The sequence below is a fragment of the Stenella coeruleoalba genome, assembly GCF_951394435.1.
Source record: "Stenella coeruleoalba genome assembly, chromosome: 17".
NCBI classification, from domain to species: domain Eukaryota; kingdom Metazoa; phylum Chordata; class Mammalia; order Artiodactyla; family Delphinidae; genus Stenella; species Stenella coeruleoalba.
In genome coordinates this window covers 26,943,319-26,961,368 of record NC_137163.1, presented here as the reverse complement: position 1 = coordinate 26,961,368, position 18,050 = coordinate 26,943,319, and the positions used below count along the sequence as shown (strand labels likewise).

At 39.3% G+C, this 18,050-nt stretch overlaps 1 protein-coding gene and 1 long non-coding RNA gene across 2 annotated transcripts in view; one reads left to right on the top strand and one right to left on the bottom strand.

The window, feature by feature from the left end:
• Nucleotides 1-18,050, top strand: part of LOC307176150 — a 220,183-nt gene that overhangs the window by 89,506 nt on the left and 112,627 nt on the right. The gene's annotated exons all lie outside the window — the stretch shown is intronic.
• KCNV1 (potassium voltage-gated channel modifier subfamily V member 1) lies at nt 11,398-17,434 on the bottom strand (the record flags this gene model as incomplete). The annotated part of the gene is made up of 3 exons (XM_079901265.1): nt 16,573-17,434; nt 15,207-15,736; nt 11,398-11,909 (listed from the first exon to the last, which is right to left on the bottom strand). The coding sequence occupies exons 1-3, from the start codon at nt 17,037-17,039 to the stop codon at nt 11,398-11,400; spliced, it is 1,509 nt and encodes a 502-aa protein (XP_079757391.1). The 5' UTR covers nt 17,040-17,434.

The following is an 18,050-nucleotide window of genomic DNA, read 5'->3' as shown; positions in this document are numbered from 1 at the left end:
TTTTGAAATGAAGGAATAAGATCAAGTCATCCTTCTCTAGCCAATGTGTGCTTCCGGCACATCCTCTCCATGTCCCTTTGCCACTGTTCTCATAATCTGCAGTGCTTTTTGCAACGTGTGCAGTTCTTGCTTGGAACTTGTGAGTTGTACTTTAATATATTCAATTCTAGTCTAGTCTATGTTATGCTATCTCACATCCTATCCCACGCATTTCATTCCATTCTATTCTACCTCCATTCCATTTTCTTCCATCCACTCCATTAAAAAAAGAGTGGTCACAACTCAATCAGCTTATTTCATCATCCATTAATGGTTTGGGATCTGCAGTTTAAAAAAAATAACACACTCTGTACATTGAAATAATTCAAGTTGTTTCCAAATCTCGGAGTAAGAGCTGTATAATTACTTTTCTTTTTTTTTTTTTTTTTTGTGGTACGCGGGCCTCTCACTGTTGTGGCCTCTCCCGTTGCGGAGCACAGGCTCCGGACGCGCAGGCTCAGCGGCCACGGCTCATGGGCCCAGCCGCTCCGCGGCATGTGGGATCCTCCCGGACCAGGGCACGAACCTGTGTCCCCTGCATCGGCAGGAGGACTCTCAACCACTGCGCCACCAGGGAAGCCCCTGTGTAATTACTTTTAAAAGAGATCTTATTTTCATATTTAAATGATAACAGGAATACTATACAAGTATGCAAAAGGGCTCTAGCATTTGTTTTATAAAAGTTACTTTTATTTGACTCCAAGATGTGTGTTTTGTTTTAAAACATATTCTTTGACTCACAAGTCTACCAGTCTTTGAAATTTGAAAGAAGGTAGCAAAAGTCTGCTATTATACTGTCCTGACCAATTCTGACGTGGATTGGACAAATTGTGTCCCAATTCTTTTTTGTTTCTAGATAATAAATATCCTGTTCAAGTAAGTACCTGTTACCTAACCCCTCTCTCAGCATATGTACAATGTCCTTAAAAGGCTATCATATGAAGTTGAATGCAAAACTCTTGCTCTGTGCTCTGAAAAACAGTTCTAGAAAATACATGTCAGCAATGGGTGAGAAAGATGATTTTGCTAACTGAATCAAGTATATCTGCTAATATTTCCCTGAAGATTAATTTACAAGATAACGTGATGAATGCCAAGTGGAGAGAGAGTCTATTTATGTACTGAGGATTTTGGAATCAAACAAATTGGTTTCTTTGAGTTATTTCTTTAGCATATTCGATTAATCTGTATGAAAAATTGTATAGCATATTTAATTTAAATTGAGAGTAGAAGAGTACAAATTAAAGAGTTTGTCAAATGACCATCGATAATAGACTTCTTAAAATTATTATTACAAAGTTAAATATCACTGAACTTAAAAATAGAAATTCCACCCTTATACATAGAGATTTCTGTAGGGAGTAGCTATTTTCCTTTGTTTGAAATCTTAAAATAATAATTAGTCCATGTGAGGAAAGAAGCTATGAGTCCAGCTAAAGGTAGGAAAGAATGGCATTTATTTTTACATTTTTATTCATTTATTCTTTCTTTTCCTGATGCTTGTGGTCAAGGTGGTTCTATTGTATGTAAAGGTTATTATTATTATTATTTTAATTTGAGGAGCAAGTCCTGTTGAATGAATTTCCTACAAAGTACAGTTTCCATAGCAACTGTAACTGTCTTTTATTTTCACATGTACCATTTAGAATTAGTTGACAATAATAATTAGAGACTTAGATAAAACATTTGCTATACAGCAAAGACATGTATAAAGACATGGTTTTGGGAAAATTGTCCTAGTTTAGAGAAACTGAAATTACCTTTTAAGGAAGATTTGATTTTCTTCCTTAGATAGATGACTGAAAAATCTATCTACATATCCAGTGTGAAGTATTGAGGTTATTACTGACAACTGCAAAGAACATATTCCCTCCCATAATTTCAAAATCACATTTGTTTGTATCATCTTTAATTTCTTTCATCAGTGTCTTAATAGTTTTCTGCATACAGGTTGTTTGTCTCCTTAGGTAGGTTTATTCCTAGGTATTTTATTCTTTTTGTTGCAATGGTAAATGGAAATGTTTCATTAATTTCTCTTTCAGATTTTTCATCATTAGTGTATAGGAATGCAAGAGATTTCTGTGCATTAACTTTGTACCCTCCTACTTTACCAAATTCATGGATTAGCTTTAGCAGTTTTCTGGTAGCATCTTTAGGATTCTCTGTGTATAGCATCATGTCATCTGCAAACAGTGACAGCTTTACTTCTTCTTTTACTATTTGGATTCCTTTTATTTCTTTTTCTTCTCTGATTGCTGTGGCTAAAACTTCCAAAACTATGTTGAATAAGAGTGGTGAGAGTGGGCATCCTTGTCTTGTTCCTGATTTTAGATGAAATGGTTTCAGTTTTTCACCATTGAGATGATGTTGGCTGTGGTTTGTCATATATGGCTTTTATTATGTTGAGGTAACTTCTCTCTATGCGTACTTTCTGGAGAGTTTCTATCTAAATGGGTGTTGAATTTTGTCGAGCTTTTTCTGTGTCTATTGAGATGATCATATGGTTTTTCTTTTTCAATTTGTTAATATGGTGTATCACATTGATTGATTTGCATATATTGAAGAATCCTTGCATTCCTGGGATAAACCCCACTTTGTCATGATATATGATCCTTTTAATGTGCTGTTGGATTCTGTTTGCTGGTATTTTGTTGAGGATTTTTGCATCTATATTCATCAGTGATATTGGTCTGTAGTTTTCTTTGTTTGTTACAAACAGATGGAGAGATATACCATGTTCTTGGATTGGAAGAATCAACATTGTGAACATGACTATACTACCCAAAGCAATCTACAGAGTCAATGCAATCTCTCTCAAACTACCAATGGCATTTTTCACAGAACTAGGACAAAAAAATTTCACAAGTTGTATGGAAAACACAAAAGACCCTGAATAGCCAAAACAATCATGAGAAAGAAAAATGGAGCTGGAGGAATCAGGTCCCTGACTTCAGACAATACTACAAAGCTACAGTAATCAAGACAGTATGGTACTGGCACAAAAACAGAAATATAGATCAATGGAACAGGTTAGAAAGCCTGGATATAAACTCACACACATATGGTCACCTTATCTTTGATAAAGGAAGCAAGAGTATACAATGGAGAAAAGACAGCCTCTTCAATAAGTTGTACTGGGAAAACTGGACAGCTACATGTAAAGAATGAAATTAGAGAACTTCCTAACACCATACACGAAAGTAAACTCAAACTAGATTAAAGACCTAAATGTAAGGCCAGACACTATAAAACTCTTAGAGGAAAGCATAGGCAGAACACTCTATGACATAAATCACAGCAAGATCCTTTTTGACCCACCTCTTTGAGATATGGAAATAAAAACAAAAATAAACAAATGGGACCTAATGAAACTTAAAAGCTTTTGCACAGCAAAGGAAACCATAAACAAGAAGAAAAGACAACCTTCAGAATGGGAGAAAATATTTGCAAATGAAGCAACTGACAAAGGATTAATCTCCAAAATATACAAGCAGCTCATGCAGCTAAATATCAAAAAAAACCCAAACAATCCAATCCAAAAATGGGCAGAAGACCTAAATAGACATTTCTCCAAAGAAGATATACAGATTGCCAACAAACACATGAAAGGATGCTCAACATCTCTAATCATTAGAGAAATGCAAATTCAAACCACGATGAGGTATCACCTCACACCAGTCAGAATGGCCATCATCAAAAAATCTACAAACGATAAATGCTGGAGATGGTGTGGAGAAAAGGGAACCCTCTTGCACTGTTGGTGGGAATGTAAATTGATACAGCCACTATGCAAAACAGTATGGAGTTTCCTTAAAAATCTAAAAATAGAGCTACCATATGACCCAGCGATCCCACTACTGGGCATAATCCCTGAGAAAACCATAATTCAAAAAGAGTCATGTACCACAATGTTCATTGCAGCACTATTTACAATAGCCAGGACATGGAAGCAACCTAAGTGTCTATCAACAGATGAATGGATAAAGAAGATGTGGCACATATATACAATGGAATATAAGTCAGCCATAAAAAGAAACGAAATTGAATTATTTGTAGTGAGGTGGACGGACCTAGAGTCTGTCATACAGAGTGAAGTAAGTCAGAAAGAGAAAAACAAATACCGTATGCTAACACATATATATGGAATCTAAAAAAAAAGAAAAAAAATGGTTCTGAAGAACCTAGGGGCACGACAGGAATAAAGACGTACACATAGAGAATGGACTTGAGGACACGGGGAGGGGGAAGGCCACGCTGGGACGAAGTTAGAGAGTAGCACTGACATATATACACTACCAAATGTAAAATAGCTAGCTAGTGGGAAGCAGCCGCATAGCACAGGGATATCAGCTCGGTGCTTTTTGACCACCTAGAGGGCTGGAATAGGGAGGGTGGGAGGGAGACACAAGGGAGAAGAGATATGGGGATGTATGTATACATATAGCTTATTCACTTTGTTATACAGCAGAAACCAACACAACATTGTAAAGCAATTATACTCCAATAAAGGTGTTTAAAAAAATAAATAAATAAAAAATAAGAATACACTTGAAAAAAAAAAAGAAAGGAAAAATGTCAGCCTAATGGCAAGTGTCTCAGGTTTGAATCACCAAAGGAAAATTATCCTAATCTGTATTTTGACCAAAAATCAGTACATGGATAACTTAGATCCTTGGTCAGTTTGATTTGATATTCTTTTATCTTGACTTCTAGTAAGAATATTGCAAGGCTTTTATAAAGGATACAACTTACATTACTAGAACCATAAAAATACTAAAATAAAGCTATAAACAAAATTATGAATAAAATATATATAATGAAGACATATACTTACCTGATGGTTTTATGTAAATTATATATTTTAAATCTTTTTTATTGTTTTTGCAATATTTTTTTTGCTATTTATGATGTTAGAAATGTTAAAAAGCACCCAGAATAAAAAATTTGTATTCAACTTGAAAAAAAAATCACATTTGTTATCCTAAATTTTTACTCCTCAATCTCTCTCTCTAGCTCTCTTTCTCTTTCCCTCTTTCTCTCCCTCTCTTTCTTTCTCTCCCTCTCTCTCTCAGTCTGTGTGTGTGCATGCACCAAACTTATTAAAACTTCTTTAGTTCAACTACTATTTCTTTGGAAATACTTTGAGTATGGAATGATAGAATAATGTAGAAAATACACACATTACCATTATCTTCTGTTACTTATAAAACCTCTTAGACTATATACTTTCTAAGGAAGCCAAAGTAAGGTTTTTATGTAATTAGAAGAAATGTCCCGCAACTTAGAACATGAAAAGGAAATCCAAAAGTTAACATATTCTTCTTGTTACTTCAGATTTAGTTGCATCATGTTGTTGAAAGCTAAATGTATTTATCTACCTCAGTGGTTTTACATAAATTAATATATAAACAGGAAAGAATTTTTCAGTCGTTGGATTATTACTGGTACCCATTAAAATAGTGTCATAGGGGCTTCCCTGGTGGCGCAGTGGTTGAGAGTACGCCTGCCGATCAGGGGACATGGGTTCGTGGCCCGGTCTGGGAGGATCCCACATGCCGTGGAGCGGCTGGGCCTGTGAGCCATGGCCACTGGGCCTGCGCTTCCGGAGGCTGTGCTCCGCAACGGGAGAGGCCACAACAGTGAGAGGCCTGCGTACCGGAAAAAAAAAAAAAAATAGTGTCATAGTCAGTATGATGTTACCAGTTCAGAAATGAATAAAATGGGATTTAAATTGTTTTGAAATTTCCCCGTGCAATATCAATTTATTAATACCATTTCTTTGTTCGGAAAAAATATTAAGTAACATGGCAATGACATCTCTGTGCAGCATAACTAATTATGGTGCACTTAAGTCACAATAATGATAAAAGTGTTTCTCAGGATATACACTTTTTCTTTGAGGTAGAGAAAAGTATAAGCAGATTAGAATTCTCTTTATAACTTTTTTAGGCTGTAAGGGTTTACTGGGGGAAATCATGTGCTGTGAGTGGGGTGTTGTGGACAGAGGAGGAAGGAGAGGATGACGACCAGCTGCTATTCTGAGAGCAAAGCAACAGTGAACAGTCTAATTCATCTACCGACTCCTTTTTTTAAGTTTTTATTCAGAAAGAGAGGCCCATGGAATCCCTGGAGGGGCTCCTTCTGGATGTGCATGGCAAAGCAGACCTGTGCAGTTCCAGGGCTTGACTGTGGTGGCTGTGAAAATCCACCATTCAGATCTCCTCCTGAGGGCAGCATGGTTGACTGTTGGCTTGAGCTGAGTCCCATATCTAAAAGAGGTGGGGCTCCTTAATGGGCTACTTTTGCTCAGGACTCTCCATCAACTCTGTTGAAATTTTCTTAGAACTGGGTTGTAATCAGAGACTCTTTTTACCCAATCCTCTTCTCTCCCTCTTCTTCACAGGTGTCAGATTAGCATCATGGTTTGAAGGTTCTTCCCATATTCTCTAGATTCCTCCTCTTTATTCTTCACAGGCTTTTTCCCCCTACAATAAATGTCTTGCACATAATTACAGTAATCAGCTGTCTAGGCCTCAGCTTCTCAGAGTACTTGATCTGACATAGGTTTTTGGGATAATATCAATAATTTAGTATTAAATGTGCTAATCATGAGATATTCATTGGATGCTCAGGTGTAGACATTGAATAGGCAGTTATGCACACAAATCTGAAGATGCAAGAAGTGAGAAGAGAGGTCTAGTCTGAAGACAGAAATTGGGGAATTGACCAAGTATCAGTGGTATTCAAGCAATAAAACAGGATGAGTTGCCAAGGTAGTGATGTAAATAGAGAGAAGGAGGGGCCTGAGGATTAAGCCCTGATTGACCCTCTCAACCAGAAAAGATGAATGGGCAATGAGGTAGGAGGGAAATCAGGAGAGTGGGATGGGCTGCAAGTCAAGTGAAGGAAGTTTTTCAATTATAGTGAAGTCTATAATTAGCCTTGTAAATGCTGCTGATGGATCAAGCAATATGAATTCTGAGAATTGATGACTGGATTTAGCAATTACAGGGTAATGGCTGACCTTGAGAAGAACATCTTTAGAGGAGATGTAGTGGTGGGAGACTGATGTGAGTGGATTATCAAGAAAGAATAGGGAAAAAAAAGTGAATATAGAAATGCAGAGAGTGACTAGAAAATGCTCTCAAGAAGTTTTGCCATAGAGGAGAGCAAGGAATTGGGTGTTTCCTAGAGGATGAAGTAGATTCAAGTTTTTTGTTCATTTGTTTGCTTTTGTTTTTAAGATGGAAAAAATTAAATTATGTTTTTTTCATGATAGGAATGATCTACTAAGGAGGGGGGAAAGAGATGGTATAGTAGGGAGAGGGGAAAGGCATTCTGAAGCAATGTCCTAGAGTTAGAGGGAAGAGTGGACAGTTCAACTCATGATAGAAGGAAAGGCAGATTGAATATGCACAGATGGAGGTAGGTGGATAAATGTGGGTGCCGGCCCTTGTGGAAAATCTTTTCTAACTGATTCTATTTTCTGAGTGAAAGTGGAATCAAAAGGAGGTGTTAGAGGTTTATATTTATCTAGAGAGTGAATAGCTTCAGGAATTGCAGTATGATTGCCTTGCAGCATTAAGAACCCATTTGGGGTTTAGGCATGAATGTAAAATGAGAGCAGTCAGCACACATTGGTTTTTTTCTGTAATCACGATCAGCTCTGCAGGGACAGCACAAATAGGCACTGGGCTGGATTTAGTTAGGGTTTGGGTTTTACCAACTGAATACCTCAATGGAGTTGAGGTCGTAAGCAAGAGAGTGATTTTAACACAATGCAAAAGAGGACATGAAGATGGTGAGCATCTCAGTTACCCCATTATCCCTAAAGAACACCACGTAAGCAAATGCCAAGTGGAGTTTGTGAGTAAAATTCTCCTTAGGTGACATTTTTATTCCACATATCAGCATGACTCGAAGACAGGTTCGGGAGTCGGGGTGCTTTTGCAAAGGGAAATCACCAATGGAAGCACTAGAACACATCATTTGCCAACTGATAGCGTCTTGGACTGAATTGCAGGATTGATAAGGCAGAGATATTAATGGCTCATATTTCAAAAGAGCAGGCTTTTCATGTTAAGAAAATGAATCAGTGGAAATATTTGTCAAACCAGTAAGCTTACTCAATGATAATGTTTTGCTTAGATAACTTGGGCCAGCATGTATATTTTTTGCAAGAGCTAGTCAAAAGATTTTCATGAGAGCAAGAATTCCACATTGAAACACAGCACTGAGATTTCTACCTCAATTAGCTTCTTTGTGCATTTAATACATTATGCTTTATAGTAATTTGCTTTAAAATGATAAATGCCACTATTCTGTGTATATATAGGAAAAAAACCCAGTAAAACATGAACAAGATGCCACTTCTACCAAACATACCTCAATCATTTCTTAAAATTGCTCTTTTAGGTACTCAAGCATTCCCTCTGTGCACTCAAATGTTTCTAATTAGTGTTTTTTAAATAGCCTAAAGCCAATAATTCTATTATTTATATGTCCAAACAAATTCAATATTGTTTTATAGCAATAATTCTTAGGTTTTTGACAAACATCAGTTTCTGTAGATGTTGGGATATAAGATTAACAGAGTTCCTGCCTTGATTTGTTACTTAAATTTGGTCTGCTTATATGTATAATTTGTTGAACATGCACCACTATTTTATATAATGGCAAGGTTGACTAAGCAGTGATATTTGAAAATTTCTTTTGAAATGTCCACATCTCAACAAAATTTATATAGCTAACATACCATGTTTCTGGAGAACATGTTTAGAATCTTCTGTGGTAGGAAAAAATATACGTATAATACATATAGTTTTTTCATTTTTTTCACTTTCCAACTATTATTCTTAAGGTAATATTTCTTTTTGTCTAATAATGACCGCACGATGTGACAACTGTTCCTTAAAAGCTCCATTCCACCTTGAGAATAAGCTGATACTTTTCTTAAGGCATATTGAACCTCTCCACCCATGAGAAATTGGCTTGCCTGCCTGGGAAGGGAATCCCTAAGCACAGGTTGTGTGGGAATAATGAAATCTGTCATATGCCTTTTAGGAGTATCAGTTTCAGGGTCCAGCCGATTGGGACTCATTCTCTGATTCTGTCACTCATGCATGGGCTGTGTGAATTTGGGCCAAGTTACTTCATCTTCTTGTGCCTCAGCTTTGTTGTCTGTGTTCCCCTCACAGCCTTGAATAGAGTGTTAAATACAAGAGAATAGGGCTTGGTCTGATTTAACAAAGAATCTGTAGTGCCCAGCATACAAATGGGTCTTGAATAAATATTTGTTGCATGGATAAATATATGAACTATATAACTAGAAGAGTATAGCGATAGTAATTATATAATAGGAATATTTTGAGGATACAGTGACATAAAACATGATGAATACAGAGCACAGTCCTGGATCAGAGTAACTCTTACTGGAGGGAGTTCTAGATAAGTCAGGATAAGTTTGCCTTCTGTGTCTAATCTCTATTTCCCCTTCAGATTGTGGATGGCATATTTATATTAGGACAAGTGGCCCTGTGCCATACTCTAGCACCTGGGAACTGTGTAAGATGGAAAATATTTACTACTACACATATCTCTTAACTCTTTCATAATATTTGGGAGAAGTAGAAACAAGCCAAGAGGATTAAAGGATTTTAGCATACAATCTAAAACTGATGTTATCAATGAAGATGTTTTTAGAAGTTAAGCATGCATACCAGAAAACTAGAGGTAGCGTATATGATATTTCATTGATTTTAAGATGCATGTTTTAAATTTTTACATGTCCAAAATCTGGACACATTTTACAATCAATGGCATCTTACAATTGATTGGACTTTCTTTTGTTCTTTCTTTCCTTTTCTTTCTTTTTATTTTGTCTTTCCTCTCTTCCTCCTTTCCTTCTTTGTAGTTCATAATATAATAGGGTATCTTAAATAGATTTAATAAAATATGGTACATATATTAAATTTGTCTTTCTCAATGTTTATTTCTTATCATAGCGCAACTCTGGAAAGGGGCTCTTTTTTTCTACTTTCCCATCCCATGAAAATTTAATACCATAGATATACTCTATATCTGTTTATGTATTGCATGTATATTTATTTTATGAATAAAAAGAGTAAGATATTTTTGTCCCCCCACCAAGAAACAATTTTTATCCCATTGGGGACACTGTTATACCCATTAAGAAGGCAGGTATGAAAGTGATAAATCTGAATTATTCTTAGTTTTAAAAACCTCATTTACTGGAATATTGGAAATCATAAACTAATTCTTAGGCTTAGGTAGAGCTATTGGCTTTAATTATATAACAAACTGACTAGAAATTTTATTATTATCATGAATGACTGTCAAAATGCGTGTAAAGTTTGAACATTTGCTATTTACCCCAACAGTCAGAAAGCTATCCATAATATTTTTTGTTAACAAATAAAAGATCGTCAAGTTCACCCAGTGGTATCATTCAACATATCATTCTCATATTATGAAATAAGACTATTTAATAATTTCAGTGTATATACATTTAGGATGTTCACTACTTCACCTTTACTTACAAAGTCATGATTTTAAGGACATAACTTGAACACTACATCAATAAAGAGATTTTTTAAAGACCATCTAGTTTCCATGGAATACTAAGAGATACCGCCTTTATACTGCACATATGCACTCAGTGGGGAGGATGAAGATGCACAACTCTCGAAGCCTTTGGGTAGCAATCTTCTACCGCAGCCTAAGCAGTTTTGGGTTTCTACCTCCAACCGTAATGATGGAATACAGAGCTCAGTCCATTTGTGATCGGTCATCTGCACCAGAGGAAAGATAGGGACTCAGTCTATGACCATCAAATCAGGCTTTTCTCTTGAAAAGAGAATTGTTATATTCAACAGTTTTAACTGATGGAGAAAGGAGGGATTTATTTACTTGGAGAGTATCTTTAAATGGCAAAGTTGTCCAGTGTGTTCTTAAATGCTCACTTATCTTTTCTCTGGGCTATGCAGTTTAACTCCCGTCTTTTAGAATTAGTGGTGCAAAAGATTCTAAAAATTAGTGATGCGTAAAACATTTAACTTTGTTGTATGCACTGCAATATTATTTGGTATTTGACAATTCAGACATGTGTATATTGGCCTGGTTGCGTTAAATGGATATTTTTGAGACTCAAATGTGAAAAAACGAAGTGTTGCTGTTTTGGGGGATGTGAACTATTCTAGTAGATCAAGCAACGTATGAACCAAATGAACACAGGTGGTACTCAACAGAGACTCATCAGCAGTGTACAGACATCCATATCAAGGCTTTATCAATCAAGTTAGTATTACACAGGCTTTTGTAAATAAACTGAAAGTGAATTCAAAACCAGAAATCATCTCCTCCACTGCTCCTAGTACTTGCTCTTTCTCTGCCTTTTAATCGAAGCATCTCCATGATACTCCGGGCATAGACATCTCTCAAGTTAACACTGATATATGAGTCAGTGGCTATATTCTTGGTAAGTTTCTTCAGAGCCTCACGCTGTCTAACAGCTGCTTCCTTGAGCTTTAAGGTGAAGTAGCAAGCAGAGAAGCGGTCGTTAATAATAGCAATGGGCAAGGCCAAGACAAGGATTCCCGATAAGATACACATGAAGGCCACGATTTTGCCCGTGGTGGTGTCTGGTCTGATGTCCCCATATCCCACGGTAGTCATGGACGTTGTGGCCCACCACCATGCACAAGGGACACTTGTGAAGGTTGTGTCGGGAATGCTCTGCTCAGCAAAATATTCCACAGTTGAAAATATAGAGATTCCTACAGACAGAAATAGGAGCAGCAGGCCAACTTCTTCGTAACACTGGGTGATTGTCATTCCAAGTGAGCGTAAGCCTGTAACAGAACAATTGGTGTCAGTCATGGGCACCCCTCCTCTCTTCCTTCGTCCTTCCCTCCCTTCCCTTCTCCTTCTCTGCTACCCACCCACACACATGCATTTCACATTTAATATGGCTCCAGCATTGGGCAATGTTCTGGGGATATATAGATATAAATTATAATCTTCAGGAAGTTCTTAGTCTAGTTGATGGGGCCAGATTGAGAAGGATAGAAAAATATAAATAGATTCATTCACTCACTTATCATTTATTAAAAACCTACAATTTATACAAAAGAAAGGTGAGAGATGAGTTGGAGGGCAGGCAGGGGACGTTTGATAGGAGTTTGTACTTTATCCAATGGGAAACTTTGCAGCATTGCACGTGGAGGGCTCTCTTGGTCAGGTCTGCATTTCAGTGCCTCACCTTAGCACACTTTTCTAATGAAGTTTTATGTTGTCTCCTTATATTTTATGTGTCTGTTTTTCTCACCTTCCTGATAAAGTTTAATACAATTAGGGGCATCATTATCTGAAAGTCAGAGGAAGTAAAAGATGAAAATGAAGTGAAGCAGCAGAAACAAGTTAGGAATCAGTGACAAAATTGACATAAGAACATCAAATGTACATGCGAGGACATTCTCAGAGGTGTAGCAGGAGGGGTTCCTGCACTCCCATGGAAGCCATTGAAATTTTTGTCCTTAATACCAAAGCTATAGGAAACTATCTCCCTTGAATACATAGAATTTCTCCTTTCCTGTCGGGAGATAGACCTGAATACAGACTATTCCTCCATTGTGAAAAGGTACAGGGGACTGGAGCCACTAGGGAATTCACTCACTATGAGGCATAGGTGAATTTCCCATTGCTAATTCTGAGGATTCTGCAAGACAGACCCAGGAGAGTCCAATCCCACCTCTGACGAGACTAAACCCTCAGGATAGTAAGAGGAGCCCATTACAGGATCGTGATTTGAATAAGGTATCTTTCCAACTCTAGAGAGATACTGATTAAAGTTTATCCACATTTCGAAGTCGTATTAACATGATGTCACAATGATACGGTCTCAGAAGTCCAGAGCAGTGCCTCTTGGAATCACTTTTAAATTTTTATTCACTCACTGGAGACTATTTTAAATATGTTTAAATACTATTTGTGCTCTCATTATTTTGAATTTTGTTCTTGAAATTTTCAGATGTTCTTGAACTATTAACCAGCTATTTAAAAATACCAATGAATATAACTTTGAGGTTTAACTTCAAAAGACATTTAAAGAATACCTTTAGAATACTGGCCTTGATATGTCTGTATTAAATTGCATTTCTGAAATATATTGACAACATATGAAGAAATGCATAGTGTTTGGGAAGGTTGTTTTCATTTCAACATTCTAAACATTTCATTTTGTAAAGAAACAAAGTGGCCTGAATTTCTGCATGTTACATCAATTAACTCAGATAATCCTAAAAAATAATATGAGATAGATGTTATACTTATGCCATTCTACAGGTGAGCAGATTGAGACACAGAAAGGTAGCATATCTAGTACAAAGTTACATACCAAAGACTTAAAATTAGGCTGTCTGGCCCACCCATTGTCCTCCTAACCATTATTCTATAATACTTCTCAATTTTTATTTATAGTTAATACATAGGGGAATATGTGATCTATGTCTATATTTTGCTAAATGTAATGCTTTAGATAAAACTGTCAAATATTTATGCAACTGTTCATATCTTTTCAATAAATTAAGGCTTTATTAATCCTTCTACTTGCCTTAGAACTGACAAAACCTTTGAAGAGGTGACATTGTGGAAACATTGACATTATTTTCTTTTTCCTTTCTTTTGGGAAAAAAATGTATTCTTTACTGGGTGTTTTTAAATTGAATCCTGTGAAGAGTTTATAAATACTAGAAGAAAGCATCCCATTATGTGTGTCAGAAAACAAAGAGTGGTACTTCTAAAAGTTGTTGGAAACCCCGTTATCAAATCCCTGGTATATGAGGCTAGCTAGGAAAATACACTACTAAAACTATATTAGGAGAAATCGTAGTTTCCTCAGAGATGTGTGGGACAAAACATATCTGAGGTTAATTCCTCCCTATATTTATAGGGAGAGACAACTACCATCAACTCCTTTTAGGTGACCAGTCAGGCATATATCTAGGGAAATAGGTGGGAATAGGACTCTCTAGTCAAATTATTTATATTTATATGTATCGTATGAATATGGCATCCTACTCCAGTGTCTCTTGAAGTGTGGTTCAAGACCACCTACATCAAAACTAACTTGTTAAAATATATGCTTCTGGATCCAACCCCCCAAACTAAAATCTGACTCTCGGGGATTGGGGCTCAGAATTTGCATGTTAACAAGGTTTTCAAGGGATTCTTATTTTCATTAAAGTCTAACATAAGGTAACATATGTGCTCCAGAACATCTAACAGCCGGCTGGGCCGGCCACTGAAAATCATTGCCCTTGGGGATGCAAGCATCATCTTTAATGGATTTGTGTGATTTCCTCTGACATTGCCTAAAATTTTCACATATAATTGTGTGTGTGTGTGTGTGTGTGTGTGTGTGTGTGTGTGTTGTGTAGAGATTTTTCTAGGGAGAGTGTTCTTTAGATCTTCAAGGCTTTATGATACATACAAACAGCTAAGGAATTCCCGTTACCATCTCTCTTGTGCCTCCCCAATTAGGGACAAGAAAATTCTCAGATACTAGACAAAGCATTTAATTAGTGTCTTTTGCTTTCTTCCAAAGCAAAATTTCCATTGTTTCTTCAAAAATCATGGGAGGGCCACCAGTGCCCAGTCATCTCTCTTTCTGCATAGCCAGAGAAGGCCCTGGAGGACTTTCTCTTCTCCCAAGGAACACGTGTGATACTTCCTTGGACACAGAAAAGAAACTGGCTTACGTTCCTATATATCACATATAATCTGTGCATATCTTTTTATGTGCTGTTTATGCATATTTTATGTAGAACCTTCCAGAAACACAGTATCTTTAATTTTCGTACATCTTCTGGGCACCTGGGTTAAAATAAAGTTAACGTATGGTTAAATTGTTTCTCAAATGTCTTAAGGAGAGGAATTGTGTGAGAGGCAGCTTGTCCTCTATACCTGTGATAACAACCTCAAGGTTTTGCTTTTCAGTACCTTTCTGGAGATCATAATTGGGTGCAATATAGGAGTTGGTAGTTTTGAGTATCAATTTGGAGTCAAGAGTCGTTTCCCTTGGACCATGGTCAAAGCACTAATGCTTAAAAACAATGGCAAATTAAAAGGCATCAATGAAAACTGAATACCTGTGGAATGCCTGCCCAGTTTGAGCATGCGCAGAGCCCTAAGCAGCCTCAAAACCTGGACGATGCGCCCCACGTTTTCCAGCTCCTGTGTAGTCTGGCTCCCACTCAGGCTCTCTACCAGAAGAGTGATGTAGAAGGGCAAGATGGCTAGGAGGTCTATGATGTTTGGCACCTTTCTCAGGAAGCGGCACCTGTCCCGCACGCACAGGAAGCGCAGGACAAACTCCCCGGTGAACCAGCTAATGCACACGTACTCCAGGATTTCCAGCAGCTGCAGGTCCAGCCAACTTAACTCGGCTGACATCAGAGCCATGTTGACGATGGACGCCGCCACGAAGATGATGGATATGACCCCAAAGATTCGGGCAGCTGTGGAAGACCCCGGTTTCTCTAGGATGTTCCAGAGCTTCTGGCGGACGGTGGGGCAAGGTCCTTGTGAGAAGTCCTGTTCGCTCTCATGTTGACTTTCCTGGTCTTCTGTGTCCTTCTTAAAGTCTAAAGTTTCACTCAGCTCCTTTCTTCTGAAGTATCTTTTAGAGAAGACAACTTGGTGATTAGTCTAACTTTTTTTAAAATACAGAAGTAAAGAGAATTAAACTTGGCAGTGAAGTCATGCTTTTTATTTCAGGAAAATGCAGAAAATGTTCATTCATATTTTACCCAGGCTTTCTTCCCACAGTACTCAAATGTTCTCATTTAGGATTATTGTTTTTAAAATGGCACTTTCATGGTAGAAGTTTATACAAAAGAATTTATACATCACAAAGCTACTTTAGATTAAAGCATTTTATCACCCATTTTTTCTGGTAACAGGAACAGAAGTTTGCGATATGTAATTTTTTTTAAGGTGGCTAATGGAAAGGTATTCATGAAGAAATGGTAGTAATAGCAAAGCAATAGCAAAATAATAGATCACCAAAGTCCCACAATCATCCACAAAGAACCAACTTTCTGCCTTCTGTATTTAAAGCAGTTCTTGTCCAAGTTTTAAAAGTTAGTGTCCTAGGTTTGATAAACAATAACGCTCTCCACTGAAACCTACATCCCTATACATGCATTTTTTGGAGCATAAGATTTCGGACTCATTTATTTAACCACCAAATATTTATTGCAGGCCTGACCTCTCTTGACTTATAAATGAATTAGCATACTGGAAAAAGGAGAAGGTTCAGAAACTTCCAATCAGAAGTTGGCTTTGACACTTTCCGGCCTCCACTGCCACCCCACCTTCTAGCTCCGAAGTGGGCACAGGTATTCTTAAACCTGGCTTGAGCGAGGCTTGTGTAAAGCCTCAAATCTTTCCCTCTGCCGCCCTCTCTCCACCGCGCCCGCTGCCCCGCCCAGCCACCAAGCGCCTCGAGGGTACCTGTCCCTGCAGCAGGAGTCAATGCTGAGCTCGTCGATGCCCCAGTACTGGATCTCCTGGAGGAAGGAGAGCGCGCACAGCTGCTCCATGACGTGCAGGCGGCCGGTGCGATAGTAGTGCAGGACATAGCGGAATGCTTGCGAGCTCCGGTCGAAGAAGTACTCGTTGTCCACGGGGTTGGCGTCGTCACAGAGCTCCAGGGGGCTGGGCACGGCGGTCAGGGCCCCGGGGCGCCGGCACGAGGCCACCACCACGGCCAGCTTGCCAAGGCGCGTGTGTGGGAAGCAGGACAGAGCCTGCTGCGAGAGCACAAAGCGGCTGCCGCCCACGTTGACCGTGAAGCTGTCCCCGAGCGCCAGGGGCTCCCCTTCGCCCTCGCTGCAGAAGACGCTGGAGTCCAGCGAGGTCAGGGAGGCGCTGTCCAGCGGCGAGTCCGGCGACGCCCGGCCGCGGGGAGGCAGCTCCATCCTTGCCGCCGCTGCCGGAGGGCGCCACAAAGTTGGGGGCGGTGGCACGTCCGGGATTTCCCGGGCTCCCGAGGTGGGTTCCTCCCACCCCCGAACCCTTACTCTCTCCACCCGCCTGTGCTCGTTCTCCCTCTCGCCGCTAGGGCGCTGCGAGTGCGCCGTAGCAGCGCACAAGTGTCTGAGCGCCGGGTCTGGGAGGAGCGGAGGGGTCGCGCCCAGGGAACTGCTCAGGTGTGGACCAAGCCGAGGACATCCGCAGGGCACACTGCCGGTCGCCGTGGTCCTTCCCGGACTCAGTACCCCCTCCCCAGCTTTGTAATTGAGATCTCCAGCCCGGGAGGTGTATGGGTTGAAGGCCTCCCTGCTTGGGGGTTGGAGCGGGAGGGGAGGGGAAGGGGGAGGGAGGTCTACAGTGGAGGAGGGCACGACGAATCTTGGAGGAATGCAAGCAAGGGGAAGGGCAAGACTCACTCCCGCCTGCAGGAGACCAAAACGAAAAGTTCAGAAGGCAAAGGAAGTGGTAACCGGGTCTGAGTCTTTTCCAACTTCAGGATATATATTCCTCTCTCTGCTTTTGCTGCGCAGTTTCATAGGCCTCCCAGGGAGTGGTCGCTGGGGATGCGCGCACGTGGGGGAGGGTGACCTGGGTGCAGGGTTCGAGTCATTTGCTCGCATCCACTCTCATTCTAGTCTGTCACTCACGCTTCGTTTTATTCTCCCTCCTCCCCTAATTTTTGACCTCCTGGTTGAGAAACGAGGACAATTAATGATGACTTTCGATTAAGTCCCAGTGAGTCACTGAGAACTAGGGGTCACCATTGCCAGCTCCCGTCACGTGTTGAGGCACTTTGCGCCCTTCGGTTTAGGCTTTTCTGTCGCTACAAGTTTCCCGGAGAGCAGGTGTTCTGGGGGCATTCTTCGGTACACAGCAGAGCTGTCATTTTAGGAGAAGGGAAGGCAAAAAGACAAGGACTAGAACAGGCGTGGGCTGGGGCAGGAGTTTAAATAGTA